Genomic DNA, 24,328 nt, shown 5'->3' on the forward strand with positions numbered 1-24,328 from the left:
ATTCAATTTTATTGTTTTCATTGTTTTTCTCTCGAGATTCTCGGCTTTTCGAGACGAGACTCGCTCGAAGATCACTAATTTCAATCGATGCGTCGGTTCGGGGGACCTAACGCTTCGATCGAGAGGATCAGTCAAACGTGAAAATAAAAAGAAACAGGGCCGTACGAACTGCCTAGATGAATATTTCATTGTATGCCTTTATTAAAAACTTATATATACGCTCCTGGTGCCGCTCACAGTTCCCCTCTACCCTTCCGTCTACCTCACCAACAAACTTTGTCAACAAGTGTTATAAATAAAAAAAAGTAAACTTAAAATCAAAAGAAGGTAAATTTTTAAACATTTAAATTTTTGGACCTTTAGGATTGAAATTTTTAAAACTTTTGGATAGGTTTTATCTATCTCTTGGCGCTTTTAAGTTGTCGGACCTTTCGGATTAGATCTTTTAATTTGAACCTTCTGTCGCTAATCCTTGTATCCTTGTCGCTAATTTAAATTTAGAGAGTTGATGATAATTTATTCTTTTTAATTTGTCAATATTTTTAGGGAGTGGTTGGAGGTGTTTTACTAGTAACACCAAATGCAGTGATGTTTGATCCGAATGTCTCGGATCCACTTGTCATTGAGCATGGCGCTGAATCCTATGGTGTTATTGCGCCCATGGAATTTGTCGTTAATGCCGCAATTTATTATGACATCGCTCACATGCGTGTCAGTCATACGGAATCAAATAATCAAGATAAAAAACCGGAAATATATTACATGAAAAAAATTTCACAATCTGGAGCAAGTAAATGTCAATCTCCTGGGAAAGATGAGAATTTCCCGGAATTAACAACCGACGATAGTGAGAGTGTTTGCAGTTGTGCTGAACGTGAAGGAGATGCTTTTCCCAAAGCTTTCGAGAGAGATCTCGTCACACCTACAAATCTACAAACCGTAAGTTTTCTCTTTTTCAAATTTTGTACATCGTATTACAAAATTACATAATAATAATAATTTGTATTTTAAAATTGAATTGAATTTTTATTTGAATGGATGTTGTAACAGGATGAAAATTCGGCTTCGACCAAAGATAAGGATAAGGAGAGCAGCGGTGAGGCTGTCGGGGGTCAAGCTAACAAAACATTGGAAGAGCGCAGGCGTTCGATGCTGGACCATCACTGGGCTGTTCCCAGCAAAGACCGATGTTCGTTATCAGTAGACGATGAGCAACAAGACTCTCTTAATTCTGATAAGGTATTGAATAAGTACATAATATTAAATTAATAATGAATAATACTACAATTTCTTATTTACACATAAATTCTTCAATTGAGGCCTTGGATCCAATAACTCGCCCGACGCTCGGAGGTACGCGCTAATACCAGTCGGGTAGCAGTGAGTGGCCCAGAGGCGCTCACTGCTCACTGACTCACTGACCATATTTTTACAATTCCAACGTAAAAAGGTTATCTATATGTTTAGAAACAAAAACCAATAATTACTTTTGTATCTAATATTATAATTTTTCATAAATAAGTGGTTTTAAGGCTGAAAACGTCAAATTTTTACCTGTCCCCATAGGAAGTTTAGAAAAAAAAGTTAATAATTTTAGTAATATGCAATAATAAATACAATTACTATTGACATTTTAGTATTGTCTACTTTAGTACAGTTGAATAAAAAAAATTTTTTTTTAAAATTCATTTTATATATGTTTTTTTCAGTTTATGCTTGACAGCAAATTTGGATGCTATTTATTATTTTATTAACAAACAGTGAATTATTTAAATGAAAATGAAATGTTAACTTAAAATTACTTTTGTAAACACAAGAAATAACTTCCTTAAGTTAATTCAGGAAAAAGAATCAATGTTCTAATTGATTTATTCATTTTTCACTCATTTTATGTTGGGAATTTGAAAAGGGAATCACAAAATAGTCTCCACCGGCATCCACCGACCCTTAAATATTTTATTACAAATTAAACAATTATTTATAAAAAAGGTTAAATGAAGCGTAGTTATATTATTTTAGTCAATACAAATGAAGTCCATTTGAAACCGATTGAAAATTAATGATATTTTTTTTAAAAAAATAAAAATAACTGAAGGCGATTGAAAAAAGTTTCCACCGACCTTAGTCTCCACCGGCATCAGAATTTCCACCGACCTTTGTATTACGAAGAACCTAGTGCAAATGTAGTGTTATGGTGCCACATATATAAGGAATAAAAAAAACCTATTGCTCAGAAAAATTTACCATAAATTAATTAAATAAATTTCCATAAATTACCACGAAAATTTTTATAAATTACCGCAAAAATTTCCATAAATTACCGAAATAAAAATTTTAAATTGTGATTTCTACTTTGAATATTTTTAAAAATTACCGACAAAATTTCTTTAAATTACCTTACAAATTGCCATAAATTTCCATAAATTACCGCGAAAATTTCCATAAATTACCAAAATCCAAATTTTTAATAATAATTTAAATTTTACATATTTTTATGAATTATCGCAAAAATTTCCATAAATTTCCAAAAATTTCCATAAATTACCAAAATCCAAATTTTTACTAATAATTTAAATTTTACATATTTTTATGAATTATCGCAAAAATTTCCATAAATTTCCAAAAATTTCCATAAATTACCAAAATCCAAATTTTTACTAATAATTTAAATTTTACATATTTTTATGAATTATCGCAAAAATTTCCATAAATTACCATAAATTACCGAAATAATAATTTTTAAATGAGATTTATGATATAATATTGTTTAAATTACCGCAAAATTTTTTTTTGACAGAATGTGTCCAAACAGTGAATTAGTTAATTACTACACTTGTTTACAACAAAAATTATAAATAATTTTTCCGGCCCGCTATGGATTTTTCTTTCTAAAGCCTTTATCTTCAAAAAAATATATTGATATTAATCATAACGAAAAAAAAAATTTTTTTAATTTCATAAACCAAATCGTGCGCTACGCGGAGAATCACCCATCTATGTTTTGATAGTCCATGATAACGCTAATAACCCAGTAAAAAAGGATTTTTTAATATAGCATTTTGGACGATTGAGCAAGCCGTCTGCTCAATTGTCCAAACGGCATTTGGACAATTGGACTGGTTGCTCAATTATCCGATGCATTAGATACAATCATCCCAAATGTTTTTCGTGGCTAAAAAACTGATAAATTAAGAAAAAAAATCGGACAAGTGCGAGTTTCACTCGCATTAAGATCGAGGGTTCCGTACACCAAAATAAAACTCATTGTTTATAAAAAAATTATTTCAAAAATTCTTACAAAATTTGAAAAAAATAATTAAAAAAAATAGTAATATATTTTTTTAAATTTCGAATAAATATTTTTATTATTTTATTTTATTAATAAATCTTTATATTTTTTCTTTTATAGTACTTATCTTCGCCAATCACATTCTCTTTATTTTTTCTATAATTTGCACTTGAAAAAGAATATACAAGCTGAATCTTAACTCACCAGGTTTAAATTTATGAAAGTTAAGGCGCTCTCACAGCTAGTAGGCAGCATACAAATTTGAATTTACTGTCTCTTTCACTCTAATTGATTTTCTCTCTTACTCCAATTACTGCCTGCGCAGGCAGGCAGGCAGAGCTGTGAGAGCTCCATTAAAGTAGGGACAGTGTAATTTTTTCGAAAAATTCAAATTCTTGCCCTTCAATTTCGCAAATAACTCCACCAATCCGGTTCGCTATATTTTTCCTGTAATCTTTACTTAAAACTGAAGATCCCTACCGAATTTCAGCTCAACAGGATAAGATTTGTAAAAGTTAAAGGGGGGGACAGGGTCATTTTTTGTAATTTTTTCAAAAAAATTGAATTTCTTTCCCTCCTAGTTCGCAAATATGTCCGTCAATCGAGTTCGCTATATTTTTCCTGTAATCTACACTTGAAACTTAAGATCCCTACCGAATTTTAGCTCATAATGTTGAGATTTGTAAAAGTTAAGGGGGGGGGCAGGGTCATTTTTTGCAATTTTTTCAAAAAAATTTAATTTCTTTCCCTCCTAGTTCCCAAATATCTTCACCAATCAGGTTCGTTATATTTTTCCTGTAATCTGCACTTGAAACTGAAGATCCCTACCGAATTTCAGCTCACTAGGTTGAGATTTGTAAAAGTTAAGGGGGGGGACAGGGTCATTTTTAGCATTTTTTTCGAAAAAATTGAATTTATTTCCCTCCTAGTTCGCAAATATGTCCGTCAATCGGGTTCGCTATATTTTTCCTGTAATTTGCACTTAAAACTGAAGATCCCTGCCGAATTTCAACTCACCAGGTTGAGATTTGTAGAAGTTAGGGGGGGGGGACAGCCCATTTTGCGTGGCTGGGACGGACACACGAGTGATTTCATAAGGGTTCCGTCAGTACACCTATGGTGTACGGAACCCTAAAAAAGTACTGAAATGTTACAGAAACTTTAGAGAATAAATTTCAAGTACCGTAAACTGGGGCTATTAGGAACAAAATTCTGTTTTCGAGTGGAGTTGATGCTATCGGCGCCGTTTATCGATAAATTGTGTTACTTGCTTTTGACAAATTGTTGCTGCGGTAACTGGCAACACTTTTCAATGCAATAATTGTGATTATTAAATATTTTGTGAACAATAGTAGCTTGTAAGTGACTTAATGTGTTTTAGTGAAGTTTCAAACGTGGAAAACATTTGATTGCTGATGTAAGTTGTTTCATTTTTAAAATCTCAAAGTGATTGTTTTTTATTAATGGGATTTCTAATGATAAACTTTATTGAGTTCACTAAGTAATAAATACGTTTATTTTGTATTTACAGTAAGATTTTAGAAGCAAAAACCAAAATTAACAAACGGCGGGTACATAAGGAACACAATTATTTCTTCCGAATTGTTAAAGTGTGTTGTCAAAATGTAAGTTTTTCGTAATTTCTTTTGTTTTTTATCACCTAATTTGGTTTTTAGTGTTCAAAGATGGTTCGAAATTGTAAAAGAGTGTTGGTACCGACTAGTCGCAAAAAACGACTAGTGATTCCATCATCGACCTCTACTATGATACCAGCAACGTTTAAAACACACATTCGCTCTTTTAGTTTTGTTTTTACATTTATTTTATATTCTGTGTGTACTTTCGGGCAATAAAAAATAACTTCTTTAACTTTAAATACGTTTTCCAATGATTTTTACCGCCTTGTTCCTAATAGCCCCATTTTCTAATTTCGAAAAAATGCTTTTTTTTGTCTTTTTTGTTTAAAATTCCAGCTTTGATCAAGACAATTATTTAGCCCTTCAATGTGCTCGCCAAGATCAAGAAAAGAAACAAAAAATTAAGGCAATATTTCAATACACAAAAAAGTTGCAAGACTTTAAAGTTGAAATCTGTTCCTAATAGCCCCAGTTTACGGTACAGCATTGCACTGTCAGTTAAATAGTAATATTTTAGAAATCTTGTTCTTTTTCCTCACTCGAGGTATTTTTATACCTAATTTTTCTGTATTTGTCTGGAATTAAGAATTCTTTAAAGTTTCTGTAACATTTCAGTACTTTTTTTTTTTAATTTAGCAGTTTTTTAGCCTCGAAAAACATTTGGGATGATTGTACCTAATGCATCGGATAATTGAGCAACCAGTCCAATTGTCCAAATGCCGTTTGGACAATTGAGCAGACGGCTTGCTCAATCGTCCAAAATGCTATATTAAAAAATCCTTTTTTACTGGGAAGATTTTTAAAAATTTTAGTTTTTTAAGTTATTAACCCTCCTACAGTTTAATTAAATTGCAGAAATCGGTACCAAAATGGTTCAATTTACCCTGTATAGAAAATTTTATATCTCAACATGCTTTAATAGTTTTTTGGGTCGCTGATTACGAATCCGGTGTCTATTTTTGAAAATTCAAAATGGCTGACCTTTTCCAAAAATTTTTTTAATTCATCGGATTCGCTTGAAAATTGTTACTCTGGTGTTTTTGGGGTCGCTGATTACGAATCCGATGTCAGTTTTTCAAAATTCAAAATGCCTATCTAATATGTTTCCAGAAGTTTAACACAACTTTTTAAATTTTCGACCGCCATATTGGATCCACCATTTTGAATTTTGAAAAACTGATGTCAGATTCGTAAGCAGCGACCCCAAAAACCCCCGAGTAATGATTTTCTTAAACTTTTTGATTAAATGCTTATACACTTTTTTAAAAATATTTGCAAAAACTTTTTTTTGAAAAATTGTAAAACACGAAAAAACATGATTAAACTTGATCAATTAAAATTCAAGACTATTGATTCTATGTCCCTCAATGAGATCTGCAATTAAAAGAAAGTTCATCCCTGTAGCTTTTATAGAAAATCGAGAATTTTGAAAATGTATACACACACAAAGCGACATTTTTTAAAAGTGATTTTTTAATTGCTGAGTTTAGAAAACTTAAAGAAAATTAAATCTTTTTCTCTCTTACTCTCGTTGCGGCAGGCAGTAGAGGTGAGAGGTGCCTTAATAATAATTATTTGAATGAAAAACAAACTGACTATTTTTGAACGGGAAATTTTATTGATAAATTTATTGATTCTATGCATAATTAAATTAAAATGACAGACTTTTTATTAAATGTTTTATTTGCAGGTGGATGGAACAAAACCAAATTCCATTCCTGAGGAGGAAGGTTCTCTAGTCAAGCAATCGTGCCACGATTCTGGTATCGATATTCGCGACCCAAATCCTCCTCTTCCAGTTGTGCAACCAATTCCTTCGAAAAAAGTTTATTCTGACGCGGACATTGTTCTTTCAACAGACTGGGTCCCACCGATTACAATTGCACCGACGAATGTCACAACAACACTTGACGCTGATTCCGGTGTTTGTAGAAAGAAGGCAAGTTCCGTGTCATTCAGTTTAGACAGTAATGCCGAAGAGGCTGAAAAGGACGACGAGCACAAGGAGGAAGATAAGCAAGAGACAAGGAAAAATAAGGTATGAATATAAAAATTTAAAAAGAAGATGAAAATATAAGTCTTTTTTCTTCTTTAATTTTAAATTCATTAATAGAAATTAAATAAAAAAACCTCATTTCAAGGAAATATCAGCTCACTATAAGTTCCGAGAGGGTAATTACTTATTAAAATGGTGTACACTCTAATACACTAAATTTTCCTGCTATTACGCGTATTATCCAGTATTACAGGGAATTACAGAACTATTACAGGGTATTATTGATTATTACAGAATATTACCTCTATATTATGTGGTATTACACTGACGTAATAATGCTCTATTACACTCTGTTACGTGACTATTACATGACTATTACGTGAGAAGTGTATCAGTGTATCAGGTCTTAAAAAAGTTTTAATGTTACAAAATTTCTATTTAATCGAGTTTTTATTTAAAAGAAATATAATTTAACAGAAATGATAAAAAATTCTCTGCTTCCGTTTATTCTTTCCTCGTATAATTTGTTCCTTCTTTAAATACTTAAAATTTATTTTAATATTTGAAATAAAGAATTAATGAATCCAATTTATTAAATATAATATACAAATAAATAACGAAATTCAAGAAACAAAATTTTGGGAGGACACAAACATTTTGCTTTATTTATCAATTTCAAAACAGAAAGACTTTACTTGTAAGTTTAAATCGTTCAATGAACATCATTTTACTGTATTATTTATAAAATTACAGTACGAATTTCCATAGGGAATTTCCGAGAAGAAATTTTTAAAAATTTTCCATAAATAATTCGGTGGTAATTCGCTCGAATTTTGCTTGAATTTCGAATGGAAATTTGGCCGAAAATTTTTAAAAGAAATTTTTAGCTGGCATTTCATGCGGAATTCTGTACGAATTTCCGATTTTTAAAAAATTTTCCAAAAGAAATCCGTTAGTTATTCGCTCGAATTTCGTACGGAATTTGTTAAGAAAATTAGCCGAAAATTTTTTAATTAAATTATCAAAAGAATTTCCGTGCGAATTTCCATACGAATTTCCGAACGAAATTTGTTTTTTGAAAATCCATATTAAAAATTCGGGTATTATTCGCACGAATATTCGTGCGAAAAAACGTTTTAAAACACCACACGAATTTTACTAGTAAATTCATACGAATTCTGTACGAATTTGGTCGGATTTCTGAACGAAATTCGTACGAATCATTTTTACCTGGGTAGACTATATAATTATGAAGCCATCTCTGAAATAAACTACAAGAAAACAGTAAACTTAAAATTATACATGAACTGAAAATGACAAATAAACCAAATAAGAAAGATAATTTTTGTCAAAAACTTGACTATAAATGATAATTAAAAATACTTTCTCATTTCTCTCATTAACTACGTTTGCAGATGTTGAAACGACTTTCATATCCATTGACTTGGATGGAGGGCCTAACAGGTGACAAAGAAGAGGACAGTAGATCGAGTGAAAAATTGTCAAGTCTGCCAAATAGCGCTGACAGTCAACATTCTTCCGTTTTCAGCAAAGTATTTTCCAGGTGAGGTTTTCCTGCTTTTTTGTTTTTTTTTATTTTTCTCTAATCACTCGTGCAAATTTCGTAAAATTCGTTCTCGTTCGAATTATTTCTCTATATATAGACATAGGCTTCGCCTTTTAAATTGCTCTCTTTATTAATGCATCGAACGAGACACGAAGTCAACATTTTAATTAAATTTTGAAATGCATGAAGCGATTATCAAATTCATTTGAATTGATTAACTTCGCTGCAAGCCGATAAGCAATTTTAAGATGCATCTCATTTGGTTTCGCACGCCACAATTTTTTTTCATTATTTTTAACTTGTATTGATAAAAATACATACATAATATATTAAAATAGCCAAAACGAAATATAGAGTAACTTTTACTATTTACAAATAGTAAATTATTTTTGGAGTAAACTTTGCTATGATCGAATTATGTTTTATTAATTTTTACTAATATCTCCTTCAGAAGTAGTAAACATTACTAGAAAGGAGCATAAATTCCTGACAATTTAAATTTTAATATGAAAGTAATAAAAGTTACTTTATTTTTCTTCCGCATAAAAAATTTAATTTTCCAATATTTTTATAATTTGTAATAAATGTGTCCAATTTTTCAATTAATTTCTAAACTAGATCTAATGCAGTTGGTTTGAAAGAAAAGAATATTTTCAGTTTAGAGTAAAATTAACTAATATAATTATTATTAATTATCATAGGTAATTAATAGTTTAAAAGGATTAAAATATAAATGTTTGGTAAGAATAATATTTGCGAAGGCAAACGAAATGAGAAGTGTCTATGTATTTTGTTGATAAAAATGCGGGCAATTAATGCTTAAGTACTGTGGAAATTATTCATCTTGTGAATAACTAAGAATGTGTAAATGGTGGTGGACTAAAGCTCGCCGATCAACCTGGTGAGTGACTTTAGCTCGGGCCTATTCGCTAAAACCCCCAGCGAAGAGAGCGGCGGAGGTGGTCGAGTTGGAGGAACCCCTCCACTCACTGCCTCCACACTCTCTCAGGACGCCTTCGGCAATCCTCATATCTCTTCAAGTCTTATGGGGTGAGTTTCGCCTCAAAAACTTCGTCCAGTAAATCCCTTGTTCGTCCCTTTTTCCCCTTCCACCCTCCCTCCCATGTTTTGTTTAAATCTCATCGCCTCATATCAGACTCAACTATCATCAACTTGCCCTGAGGAAAGAAAAATGAGGATACTTTTTTCCTTTTTATTTTTTCCGACTTCTCGTTTCTTTTAGCTGTTCTTTATTTTTACATTTAAGAATTTTATTATGGAAATTATTATTTTATCATATTCTAAATTAAAGGTCTCCTTAAGAATTAGCTCTATTCGGTTAGAATTTCGAATCCATCAATTTATCAACATATGTAATAGCAGTACAAAAGGTCCAAATAATTAGAAATTCCAAAGTACAAAAAGTCTAAATGTTCAAAAGGTATACGAAATAACAAATCCGAAAAAGGAAAAGTCAAAAATAATTTTATTTAAATAATACCTAATTAATATTAATAATTTAATTTAAGCAGAAAACAAATATTTTATTCCGCTGTCTTTTGTTTGACATGATGTTGTTTCACGCGTAACCTTAGTTTCACAAAATTTTTCATGCTGTTTACATCGTTTACATTCAAATTTTCGTGTTGTCAATTGCAATTTATTTCGTTTTTTTAAATTTTTGTGTTATTTTTTTCTAAAATGGATAACTTAGAAGCGGAAGTTATAATAATGAGGAAAACTCGTTATTTACACGTTGAGTGAGGAACTTACCGCGAAATTCTTTCCAAATTACAGAAGATAACATTTTTAGCATTGTTTCACGATATCAAGTTTACAATGAAGAAGATCGACATTTGTCTTACATGGAAGCACTTGGACACTCTACATTTTTGAAATTTTAACTAATTAACAAAATCTTTGTGCCTTAATTTTAAATAAAAATTTTTCGTTTTGGACTTTTTGGACTTTAAATACTTTGGACTTTCCAGACTTTGGATCTTTTTTCTTTGGACCTTTCGGCTTGGACATTTTGTCTTGGACCTTTTATTTTGGACTTTTTGTACTGTAATCGTAAAATGTAATAAAAATTCCTCATTGTTCTTACCGTCATTTAAAATTTTTCTTTTTCATTCGGCTTTGTTATAAGTTTTTCGTTCACCATAATTATAAAAACTGGAAATACTTGGAAATACACAGGAAAACAACGATTGTACAGGACATTTTTTCTTTTCGTTATTCAATGCGCTTACACTAGGTTCTTGCTTACGCATTATTTACAAGTGAAGACAATTTTTTTAATTTAAAAAATTGAATCAATTGAGTGTATGATTTTGTGAAATTGAACTGTAATATTGCAATAATTTATTAAGATAAAGAAAGTTTTACAATTAATTTTCAAAATGTTATTCAACTTACTTTATTAAAAAAAATATCTTTCATTTGCGTAACGTTTTACTTATTTTATAAAAAATAAATGAACCAACAAATACTTAAATGACATGTCATGAGTAAATACTCATTTTATACTTTTAACTGTTTAGGAAAGGTTTACAATTAAAAGAAACTTCACTTGCAACTATTGCAGTTTCTTTTAGCTTACTGACACGGCTGACACAGTAAAACAGCTTTTTTGCGTACGAATTTGCAATTTATTTTTACTGTTTCTCGCTGGCATTGAATTTGTTCAGTCATTGTCCATTCAGTGTCGTCAAGCTGTTTAAGTGAGCTTACAAATTACGAGTCTTTAAAATTATTGTCACTTACTTATTCTTTAATGATATAGGGCCGATGTTTACGATCTAAAATTAATGACCTCAGGATAAACTTTTAGTAGAAACAAAAGTTTCTACTAAATGAAATTTTTATTTGCAAAATTTCTATTTATTTGAATTTTTTGTGGTTGGTCACTAATCTTTTTCGTAATTTGACAAAATTTTTATCAAAAGAAGTTGCAACTAACAATTATTAACCCTTATTTGCCACTGAGGAGTTCAATGGCCTATTTTTCTTCGTTTTTATCATAAAACTCTTCATTTAATGAACCACTTAGCGACAATATTTTTTGTAATATGTCAATAGATTTTTTTATAACAATTTTCCAAATTGGGGTCCAATGGACCTACAAAGGTGTGGCAAATAAAGGTTAAATTATTTTCAGAATTAAATTATTTTAAAAGAAAATTGATTAAAAAATTTGTATAAATTTGAAAATTAAATTAAATTAAATTAGAAGTTTTTTTAAATTAATTTTAGAATGGAAAAATAATAAAAGAAAATAGTAAACGCACAACAAGATAAATGTTACAATTTTCATTTCACTTTTTTTATTTAATGTTTATTATGCAATTTGTTATTGTTTCGTTCTATTTTATCAAACTGAGAGTAGAAAATATGTGATAGAATCGTAATTTTTAAGCGCAATTGTTTGTTCGATTGTTAAAAAAGGAAAAAATACTAAGTTTTTATTTTTTGCAGACGATCTTCGGTTGGGACGTTTATTCGCCAACAGCCATTGACATCTTCGGGGAGCAGCAGTGTGGATAGTAATCGAGGAAGTAAAGCCTCGACAGTACCACCAAAATTGGATTATCGTAGCATGGTGTCCGTCGATGACATGCCCGAACTTTTCGTCAGTTTTGACAGTGAGTTTTTCATTTACAATTTTTTTCTTATTTTTCTATTTCTTATTCCAATCTTAAACAGTTTTTCACGATTAGATCCTCTGACGCATTTATGATTCTTATTATTTTTTTGTTTCAAACAATGAAATAATAATGTGCTTTTGAAGTTTCAATAAAGCTAGTGTGGAATTTTTTTAACTCTTTGTCAAGTTTCGTTTTCTTATTTAAATTTTAAATCAGATAATTTCTTTCTATTTACTAACTATAAAAACCTTGTTTTTAATTAATTATATTCAATTTGAGAATAATGAGAAAAAAACGTGTGCAAAATCATTTTTTAGATTTGGAAACATTTTTCATCTTGGAGTGAAAATCATTTGCAAAATTCATTTTCATTGATAGAAATTACAAAAATCATTTCATCATCAAATTTCATTATTATTATTAATAATTAAAAGTGGAATCTTTGTATTTCATACTAATGGTAAAATATCATCTGTTTCTGTTGTCCCTCTAGTCCAAGCACCTAATTTTCCCGAACTTGAAGGCCTCGGTAGGTTCATATTGTAATTGCATTTGTATTCCCCTCCTTTTTCGCGATTTGCGTTTCAGAAAATTTCGCTTTCTGTCTCTTTTTCATATTTTCATTATTTTCTATTCTGTTCTTCTTTTTTAAGCTTCGTGTGCATACTTTTTATTTTAACGCTTTTTGGAGTATATTTTGTAATTGACATTTTATGACAAAATTTATGCTTTGTTCTCAATTTTATCTCATATATGTAGCTATATTTATATTTATTTTTAATTTGCTCAAATTGAGATTTTCTTTGAGTTTTCGGGCATCTTTGCTTTCTGCTTTCACTCTATCATTATCACAATCTACGTTTTATGGAAATGTGTATTATCATTATTTTTCCACTTATTGTTAGCCATTTATCATTTTTCGAATAAAGAATTTAATATTCATTACATTTAAAGGGCACGTAAGATAGTATTAAATTAATGATTTTTGTAGACACTGTAATTAACATTGAAAATTAAAATTTGTAGCGGCTTGATTAACAAAATTAAAAATATTTAAATAAACTGTACTATAATTAATATATTAATTAATGAAAATCAAAAATATATAATATCTGTTTAATCATATATTTAATTTATATTTTAAAAGTAAATACAAATACAAAAAAAATACAAATACAAATACAAATACAAATAATGTTTCATAAATAATAAGTCATTATTAAATTATTGTTTTTGAACATTAACGAAAAGTAATTGCCGAACGAGACAATTTTCTATTACATCTTTCATAAGCAAAGACGAGAAAATTGTTTTCGTTCTTTGATCGTCAGCAGGTATTTTTTTAGAAAATTGTAGCCTACTCTATCAGTAGCGTATTTTCAATTCACTTAAGCATTATTTAACTCTTTTTGTCCAAAAGATTATCGTACTGAAGAAATTAATTAATCACCAACTAATTATACTCAATTTTTAATTATTAATTTTATTCAATAAATTATAGCTAATTATTATTATAGGTACAAATAAAGTAATTTTAATGTAAAAAAATGAATGTTTAAATAGAAAAATATAAATTTCTTCATTTGTTTTAAGGATGAACGTGCGCGACTTTCCCTGACAAAAATATAAACCTCAAAATGAGATTTTTCATATTGGATATATTCATACTTCAGAAAAAAACTTTTTTTGTTACTGTCACATCAATGTTAAAAGTTTATAATTTAAAATTCGTATTATTCAATAAATCCGTAGTAAACCGACTCCAAACTTTGCAAGAAATTTTTTTTTTACGTACAACTTTTGATATGTGTAAAAAAAAGTGCAAAAAAAAAAAAAAACGTGCACGTACAGTAGGTTTCAAAAATGCCTTCCTAGCATAAACGTGTCGCACTCATATGTTCCCATGGAAACATATGAGTGCGACACGTTCAAACTAAGAAGGAATAATTGAAACCTACTGTACATCCTTAACGAGGGGGTATTTACTGGTTGAAAACGTGTACACTCCAATACACTTATTACGCTAAAATTACACTTATTACCAAGTATTACAGGACAATACAGAGATATGTCTAGGTATTACACCCACGTAAGAACGTACTATTACGCCCTATTACGCCCTATTACGCGATATTACACGACTATTACAAGAAGAGTGTACATTCCAATACGGGAGTATATACCCCCTCAATCCTTAATGTCAATTTGTATTCGATTGTCTTTTTTTCTTGAAAAATATCAAACTTTTCATTTAAAAAATAATATTTTCAAGCAAAGTTTAGCCTCAAATGAATAACTAGATACCCATGTGTACCCATGCGTTTATAAATAAAATACCATTTTCCTTATATTTTGTCAAAATTTATTTTATATTTTTTAAGAAAACCGGTGGGAATATTAATACGTATCAATTGAAGTTGGCTGGTTCCACATTAGGGTGGTCCAAAAATACATGGGAAAAAAATAAAATCGTAATTTTAATGCTCTCACCCCCTAGGATTGTTCTATATGGAGAAAAAAATACCCCTATTTTTTTTGAAAATAAAAAAATATTTAGAGGTCGCTCAAAGCGCTCAATGTAAAATGCATGGGGAAAAACACTTTTTCGTAGAATTGGTATAGAATCCTTGAAAATCAATATTTTTCATTCAGCAAACTCTGTTTCTCTTCAGAAGACTTCAAAGAATAGTGCTAAATTATTTATTTAATTATTTTTTTAAATTAACTATTTTTTATAGTACCCCAAAAAAAAAACCCCATAAATTTCAAAATTACAAAAAAATCGTTAAAAAATATTTTTTATTATTTTTATCAAAGTTTTTTCCTAGATTATGAATAAATAACACAAATATTGATTTTTAAACATTATTCCATGTAATTGCTAATTTGTTTAAAAAACAATTATTATTGTTTATTTACAACTTTTTATCAAATTGAGCTAAAGAGTTTCGATTTTTTCTCAATTTTCCAACTTTTCAGGCCGAATGTAACCAGTCACTATCAACTAACTAAGAATATTAATTTTACCAATTGTTTAAACAAATTGTTATTGTTCAATTTTATCTTTTTATCAAATTGAGCTCCAGAGTCGCAATTTTTTTCTCAATTTTGTATTTTTCCAAGCCAAATGTAACTAGTTACTAACAACAATCTAAGAATTACAATTTTACGAATTGTTTAAACAAATTGTTATTTTAAATTTGAAGCTATCGCAGTAGTAATTTCAATAACGTAAATAAAAATTTTTGTACTTAAAATTTTTATAATAATAAATTTATTGTTCACAATTTTTACTCGATAATTAAGTCTTACATTAATTATTACCTCACAAAAAAAATAAAATGTACAATTAAAAAAAAGTTGCAACTCTGTAGCTCATTTTGATAAAAAGATAAAATTAATCAATAGTAATTTGTTTAAACACTTGGTAAAATTAATATTCTTAGTTAGTTGATAGTGACTGGTTACATTCGGCCTGAAAAGTTGGAAAATTGAGAAAAAATCGAAACTCTTTAGCTCAATTTGATAAAAAGTTGTAAATAAACAATAATAATTGTTTTTTAAACAAATTAGCAATTACATGGAATAATGTTTAAAAATCAATATTTGTGTTATTTATTCATAATCTAGGAAAAAACTTTGATAAAAATAATAAAAAATATTTTTTAACGATTTTTTTGTAATTTTGAAATTTATGGGGTTTTTTGGAGTACTATAAAAAATAGTTAATTTAAAAAAATGATTAAATAAATAATTTAGCATTATTCTTTGAAGTCTTCTGAAGAGAAACAGAGTTTGCTGAATGAAAAATATTGATTTTCAAGGATTCTATACCAATTCTACGAAAAAGTGTTTTTTCCCCATGCATTTTACATGGGAAACTGTGAGCGCTTTGAGCGACCTCTAAATATTTTTTTTATTTAAAAAAATAGGGGTATTAAATAATAGGGGCTTAAACCTTTAAAAAATATTAGACTGACAGTTAATAATATTATTAATATGTAAATGTTCATCCACAAAATATTCAAATAGGTATGATTCACTTAAACAAATTTTGAATTCTTTATAATTAATATTTGCAACAAATATAAAAACCGGTGCCAAGTTGTATATTTTTTTTATAATTTTTGGTGCTCATTTCATGAACACTTTGCTTCCTCATAGAGATAATAATAATAATAAAAATAAATGAATAACTTTTTATAAATATGGTAAAAGTGATTGAATCTTTGGTCAATCAATGTTTTTTAAATATCCTACAATAGTTATAATAGTATAATAGTTAAACAAAAATTTTCAAACAAAAAAGTTGAGAAAATGTCATTTCCCACAATTTTTGGTTTTTAAAATACCAATAATTTCGAAATTTATTATCGAATTAGGTTCAAAAATAGGTCAATCGAAGCGTTTTTTAATGCTCTACAAGTTGCTAATGATAATTTTAAAGTTACTTTAACATTTTTCAACAAAATTTCCAAAAAAGTCTTATTTTCCAAAATTTTAGATTTTTAAAAGTTTAATATCTCCGGTTAAGGGCATTTGAACCATGATGACGTCACAGATTTAAAACTAATGCTTTGCACAAACTGTGACGTCATCAAGGTTCAAATCCCCTTAATATGGACGAAAAATGTTCAATTAGGGCTCAAAAGATGCGTTTAAAAAACTCTACAAAATTATGGAAAAACATTTATAGGTGTCTTAACATTTTTTTAAAGTTATGGGCAAAAAACGTTTTTTTGAAAAATTAAAAATCAAAAAAAAATTTAGTTAAACTTTATTAATCTATCTCAAAGTATTCTCATTTTATGTACGTAGGTGAGATTTACAATTTAAAAAAAAATTCAACCCAAAAGCTCTTCATGATTTTGAGATATCTATGAAAATGTGATGTTTACACACACACACACACACACACACACACACACACACACACACACACACACACACACACACACACACACACGGAATGACATTTTTTTAAAATGTCATTTTTGAACTCCTGAGGTCAAATAACATAAAGATTTGTCAAAAAGTCGAACTCGAAAAATTTTGGTATTACAATACTTCCTCTATGAGGAAGCAATTATTTACTGCACGTATATCAATTAAATATTCAGTAAATTCTTCTACAATTATTTAATAAATTAATTTTTTCGATTTTTGGAAGACGTATTATAAAAAGTGTTTTTTTTTACCTTTTATACGTCTTCCAAAAATCGAAAAGATTAATTTATTATATATATAATTATCAATGTTATGAAAACTTAAATATACACTGCAAAAATAGGAGTCTTTTTTGATATCTTAAAATAAGATGTAAGATGGAAAAATGGTATCTTACATCTTAAAATAAGATGTTTTCTAAAGCATCTTACTGATATTTAAGATGCCTTATACGTTTTAGCAGTGATGAAAATATTTCTTCCATCTTAGAAAAGTAAGATACTTTGGTAAGTTCTTTAAAGTATCTTAAATTAAGATGTTTCTGTTGCAATAAGATGTTTAGCGATAAGTTACTTGAGAATCGTAAGATGCGCCATAAGTACTAAAAACTAAGATACATAAAGTGTTTTCCATATAAGAGCCCATAGTTAACCTCAAAACTTTTTGCCCCAAAAATACACAAAAAATGTGTACGAAGATACTTTTAACATCTTAAATTAAGATGTTTCAAGTAACTAAAAAGTGTCTACCAAAACATCTTAGAAATGACTACCAAAACATCTTAAATTAAGATACTTCTTTTTGCAGTGTACAGTTTTTCATTTTCTTCTATAAGATAGGTCTATTATTATAAGTTTTCTATACATTCGCGCGCTGCGCTGTTGACACGTTCACGGTTTTGTATATCATTAGTTGAATTTTTATAATTTTTTTTTTATTATTAATATTTTTTTATTCTCTCATCTTTCAATATATTTATAATTTGATACGGTCAAAAAATTATGCATTGCAAAAATGCAAAGTTTAAAGAAAGTCTGACGAAAGCCATTAATTGTTTATAATTGAGGGCGTGGAACGGATAACTGCCTGCAACGCATGATCGAAAGGGAGTAAGGGACGTACCAGTCAGCCATCAGTGAGAAGCCTATAGAGGCGCTCACTGTTGTCTGACTGGTATAGTCCCTTTCAACCATGCGTAGCAGGCAGTTATCCGATCCACGCCCTCAATTTTTTTATTTTAAACAAATTAATACAATTTTTAAAAAAAAGACGTTTATTTTCATATTCCGTTATTGCACATGATCTAAATAAGTTCAAATTAATCCAATGTGACCATTAGACCATTAATAAAACATAAAATAACTTATTTAAATTGTTGTAAACAATGTTAATTAACAAATACCTAGATAACTTTGATTCCTTTCCACTAAAAAAAGATTTTTTTAACATTTTCTTTTTAATTTAAGTTCATTACAAATTTACAAGAATATATATGTCCTTCTTGTTTAAAAAGTAACTTATTTAAATTGTTATAAACAATATTAATTAACAAATAGATAACTTTGATTCCTCTTCATTGAAAAATGTTTTTTTCCACATTTTCTTTTTAATTTAAGTTCATTTCAAGAATATGTGTCCTTTTTTGTTTAAAAAGTAACTTATTTAAATTGTTATAAACAATATTAATTAACAAATAGTTAACTTTGATTTCTCTGAACTAAAAATTTTTTTTCACGTTTACTTTTTTTTAGGTTTATTTGATTAATATAAGAATGAGAGTATAAGTATTTATTTTAATTTCACAGCCTATTTAAAATAAGTAGTCATACTTACATTCTTATATTTTTTAAATGAACCTAAATAAAAAAGTAAACGTGAAAAAAATAATTTTTTGGTGAAGAGGAACAAAAGTTAACTACTTGTTAATTAATATTGTTTATAACAATTTAAATACATTATTTTATGATTTATTAATTGTCTGATGGTCATATTGGATTAATATGAACTGATTTAGATTAGATCATGGGGTCAAACCATTATATTTCGAAAAAAGTCGTTGCGGCATAATTTTTAAAAAATTGATACTTTTAGAAATGAATCTGTTTGATCTCTGGAGAACGAAATGAAAAGAATTATGTTGAAATATTTAACTTTTCTTAAAATATGAGTGTAAAGTGAAGAAGGTGCGGAAAAATATCACTTTTTCAGCAATTAGAAAATATTTAAAAAAGCATAGAAAAATTCTTAAAAGTGCATCAAGATTTATTGATTCATGTTTTTTTTTTGTTTTTTTGTATATTTAAAAGAAAAATTAATTAGCTATAAGAAATCCTGAAAGTTCATCAAAAATACTCTATATTCGGTGAGTTTTTATTTAATTCAATAATTCCACCTTCCCGTAATTAATTGATAAAAACGTCAAAATTAGGTTATTTGGCGGATCGACTTTAAAAACATATTTTATCTATTATTTTTACATTGTCACTAGTTTTATTATTAAAAAATAATTAATCAACTAATTTTAAACATGAATCAATAAATCTTGATGCATTTTTAAGAATTTTTCTATGCTTTTTTAAATATTTTCTAATTGCTGAAAAAGTGATATTTTTCCGCACCTTCTCCACTTTACACTCCTTTTTTAAGAAAAGTAATAAATATTTTAACATAATTTTTTTCATTTCGTTCTTCAGAGATCAAACAGATTCATTTCTAAAAGTATCAATTTTTTTAAAAATTATGCCGCAACGACTTTATTCGAAATATAATGGTTTGACCCCATGTGCAATAACGGAATAGGAAAATAAAAAGCCTTTTTTAAAAAATTGTATTAATTTGTTTAAAATTAAAAAAATTATAAACAATTAATATTTAAAAATCAAGTTTACCTACATTGTAAAGAACGTTTAGAAAAAAAATTTTTTTAATCGCGTGTGGAAAGCATTTTAAACTGCATTTGTTTGTAACAAAATTATTAAAACATAAAAAAAATAATTTAAAAAATTTTTTATTTTATTACCTATTTGAAAGTCTCACTGATATAACCATAAATTTTTGTTTAATTTATGGAAAAACTCAATTAGTTAAAATTATTTTATTATAAGGGTTCATAAATATTTAAGTAACAATAAAAAATATAAATAATTTAAATATTTTTAAAATACTCCGTGAAAATATTACCAGATACTGGTACTTTCAAATACAAATACTTATTTTAAATTTTGCAACTTTGCGAAAATAGGGGGGGGGGCACTTCAGGAATTTTTACTTAATGCGAAAACGGAAAATGTTCCTATTGTAATTCTTTTATAATTATTTTAAAAAGTTATTATATTTTTTAGTTTTATTGTAATTTAATTGTAGTAATTATTAACAATTTTGTTTAATTATGAAGCCATTCAAAGTTTAAATATTAAAAAATATAAAAAAAACATTATTTTTTAATGTTTTATTTGTATCTTTACATATTTAATACTCTTTCTACTTTTTCGTCATATGCTTAAGTTTCTTCGAAAAACAATTTTATTAACTGTCCCTTCAGTTTTGCAAATATGAATAAATTTTTTTCACATTTTGTTTCTTCACAGAGGAAGTATTTTTTTATTACACGTACATTAATTAAATAAGCTGGTTTATTTGGTGAAACGTGTGTTAATTCAATCAATGTAATTCTTTTTTATTTTGTCTTTTTCTGTGCGAATTGTTCAAGTTTTCGGTGGACGTTTTGTGGAAAGCTGCGTGAGCTTCAGTGAATTATTTTTAAGCTAATGCGCTACTGATTGAAATTTACCTTTTTTTTACTAAAAAATTTGCATATAGAAAAAAATATTTATTCTTCTTGTCTTTTTTTCTTACAAATAGAATTAATTCCACGACCGGCACGATCGTGCGAGGATCCACCTTTATATTTGAGGCTTCGAACTGGAAGGCCAAAGGACAAGAAAATCCCGAGATCAACTCCAATTATGAGCTATGGGAAAAAGAAATTGCGACCTGAATACTGGTTCAGTGTTCCACGCAACAGGTAAGATGGGGAAATTTTCTCATTTTTCATTTTGTTCTAAACTCCCTTTTTTCACAATCGTTTTACTCATTTTATGCTCATACATCTTCTTCACTATGAGTTTTGTTTTCTTTTGTTTCATTTAATGAGTTCCGTCTCTTTTATTATTCGTTTACTGTTATTTTATCTTCTGATTTGCGTTGTAATGAATTTCTTTTTTTCTCGCATTCAAAGTCTTATTAAAATTTCAATAATTTCAAGCTTTTTTCAAGCATTTTTCAACAATTTCAATGGTTATAATTTTGATGGAAATAATAATAATATCTAAATAAAAGAAGATAAACATAAATTTTTATCTATATTATATTTTATTATTTTTTAAAATAATTTATTTTCCATTTTTAGTATACAATAAGATCTTTTTATCCTTGTCAGAAGTTTTTTAAAGTTGGCGCGATTCACACGTACCTATAAATTATAAAAAGAGCTTGTGAGAGTGTCAGGTCTGTTTACCTGCGTACAATCAGTTAGCCACGTAATAAGCAGCAAAGTTAACTGTTCTCTTCTCAAATTTTTTCCACAATTCGCAATTATAGAACAAATAACTCGTATTCACGCTTAACTGTAATATTTATTGTAACGCGCGTGTCAACAAGTTTTAGAATTAATTTTAACTAAAATAAACTTCCAGTAGCAGCAGCTGTGAAAAAGTTTCTTTTCTTTTTATAGAAATGACGTCATCAGGTGCAATTAGTGCTGACCACTAACAATTTAAGAGTAATTTCAATCGTTTTCTGATTATAGAGGTTTTAACTCAGATAAAATTTAAAAGAATTTTATCTCACACAATTTGTCCTTTGACAATAATTATTTATCACCGGAAAAATTAAAATTTTTATTTAAAAATTTTCTCTAATTTTTCGTTTCTTTTTATTCTACAATTATTCTTTAATGTCTGAGAATTCTTATTCTCATTAGATTTAAAAAATTACTTATTTTGTATCTGGTGTCCACTGAATTGAAGATCCGGGAAATGACTGAACAATTTTTGTTATTTCTCTCAAAAAAAGTCAATTTTAATTTACCTACATAAAAAGTGGGATGAATATTTGGGAAGTAATTCATGAAAACGAGAAAAAGCTTAGAAGATTAATAAATTAAAGAAAAAAGATTGGAGAAAATTTTTCAGAAACAATTAATGAATGCGAGGGGGTATATACTCCCGTATTGGAATGTACACTCTTCTTGTAATAGTCGTGTAATATCGCGTAATAGGGCGTAATAGTACGTTATTACGTGGGTGTAATACCTAGACATATCTCTGTATTGTCCTGTAATACTTGGTAATAAGTGTAATTTTAGCGTAATAAGTGTATTGGAGTGTACACGTTTTCAACCAGTAAATATCCCCTCGAATGAATGTTTTCACATAGTACTATTGTAAGTATTGAAAGAAGAGCGCACATATTTTTAAGAATGTAATATATTAATTTTGCAAAATGTTTAAGAAGCGATAAGATTACAAGTGTTCACGTTTTAAATGGCAATTTTCGTCTCAATTAGAATAAAATTAGCATTTAATGTTGGTGCTTTTCTTGACACTGATTTTCGAGTTAATGTAATATTTATTAATGAATCCAAGTCACGTGGCATGAGTAAAAAGTCATGTTAAAGACGAGATTTTGAATAGTTATAAGTTTGGAATGCAAATGACGTTGAACCGTGCGCAAGTGTAGGAATATATTTAATACATTAAGTTTGAAGTTGCATCAATAATAATAGATATAGAAGTCGTAGAATATCTTTATCCTTTTCTATTTCATCGTAAATTCATTTTAAAGCTGCTCGCAAAATAGACTTTGTTGACAATCATTATACAGTCAAGAAAATGTCTCGCTTCTATGATTATCTCAACATACCGGGTTTAGTTGGAAACGCTCAGTTGTTTTTAACTCGCAGGTAATGCATCAATCGTTTCGCTTTCAATTATACAATTTTTTTTATTATTTTTTATTCCAAAATATTTTTTCATTTCTCTTTATTATTTTTAAATTACCTTTTTATTGACCTTAATTCATTTGTCTAATTATTTTCAATTTGTTTTTCATTTTCTATATATTTAGCGAACAATGTCATTTTATTTATTTATTTATTATTCTTATTTTGCAGAGTGGACGATCTTTACAAGTTCATCCACGCTTGGGTTCCATCGCTTTACGGTGAACTGGACGAGAATTATTGGAAAGAACGTGGCTATATTTTATCTGACACGGACACGGATCTTTCACCGGAATTATCGCCGCACGACACTGAGGGTGGTGAAAATCCCGAAGACGATAAAAATCGTAACAGCGACAGCGATGACATTTCCGATTTAACACGCGAGTCTTGGGAGGTAAATCTTTTTCTTTCTTTACACACATTCTCTCCTTATCATTTTTTTTTTATTTATTTATTATATTGTCCGATGTAATTTTTTCGCGAATATTTAAGGGAGAAGAAACATTTTCGGGAAGACATCACAAATTCATTTCATTTTCTTTTTATTTCATGATTTGTCCCAAACTACGCATTAAGAAACTTGTTTCTTCAATAAGTTTTCATTAACGAGTTTCGCTTAACTCCTCTTTGTTTTCTTATATTTAAAACAGATTCGTCATTTCATTACTGTTTTAAAAATGTGAATAAGTCAAGTCAGCATTTCAGTGAGTGGACTTTTTTTCTACTTCGTCTTTGATACAATGTGTTTAAATTGTTTTTGTGGCAAAATTAATTTTTTTGTCCTAATTTTTCATTCTTCGTCTCAGTTTTATAATTTAGATTTTCGAATAATTTTCAAATGATTTTGTTTAATGACATTGATAGATGTAGACTGATCTTCATTTTTTCACATTTGCGTTATTAGAAATTGTTTCTTGTTCCAAATGTTAAGAAGGCTTTAAAAATGAAAAAATGAGACTACCCTTGAGCTTACGAGCGATATTCACACTTTAACCCTTTGAGTCACAGCGTGACACATATGTCACACCAAATTCAAAAAATCATAACTTTCGTAAAAAATAAAAATGAACATATCAAATCCAAAAACACCTCATTTTAAAGAGGACAGGCAGAGCAACAACTACATATACTTGACGTTTAAAAATAAAGAACTCCTTTCAAAATACACACCTTCGAATAAAGGGAGATTAAAAATAATGAAGCAAAAATTATAAAATTTGATAAAACTGTATAAATTTTAA

The 24,328-nt window shown here is 28.3% G+C and overlaps 1 protein-coding gene across 7 annotated transcripts in view; it reads left to right on the top strand.

Moving 5' to 3' along the window:
• LOC122505416 (TLD domain-containing protein 2) overlaps positions 1 to 24,328 on the top strand; it is a 582,826-nt gene that overhangs the window by 516,850 nt on the left and 41,648 nt on the right. For 6 of the 7 annotated variants that reach the window (XM_043617017.1, XM_043617018.1, XM_043617016.1 and 3 more), the window contains 7 exons: positions 547 to 939; positions 1,051 to 1,239; positions 6,617 to 6,964; positions 8,338 to 8,486; positions 11,967 to 12,133; positions 20,945 to 21,107; positions 23,256 to 23,481. In XM_043617017.1, coding sequence (XP_043472952.1) covers positions 547 to 939; positions 1,051 to 1,239; positions 6,617 to 6,964; positions 8,338 to 8,486; positions 11,967 to 12,133; positions 20,945 to 21,107; positions 23,256 to 23,481 — 1,635 coding nt within the window. Of the gene's footprint in view, positions 1 to 546; positions 940 to 1,050; positions 1,240 to 6,616; positions 6,965 to 8,337; positions 8,487 to 9,374; positions 9,540 to 11,966; positions 12,134 to 20,944; positions 21,108 to 23,255; positions 23,482 to 24,328 lie in introns of all 7 variants that reach the window. The other variant, XM_043617021.1, reaches the window with a different exon arrangement.

This window comes from Leptopilina heterotoma, unplaced genomic scaffold (assembly GCF_015476425.1).
Source record: "Leptopilina heterotoma isolate Lh14 unplaced genomic scaffold, ASM1547642v1 Lhet_358, whole genome shotgun sequence".
NCBI classification, from domain to species: domain Eukaryota; kingdom Metazoa; phylum Arthropoda; class Insecta; order Hymenoptera; family Figitidae; genus Leptopilina; species Leptopilina heterotoma.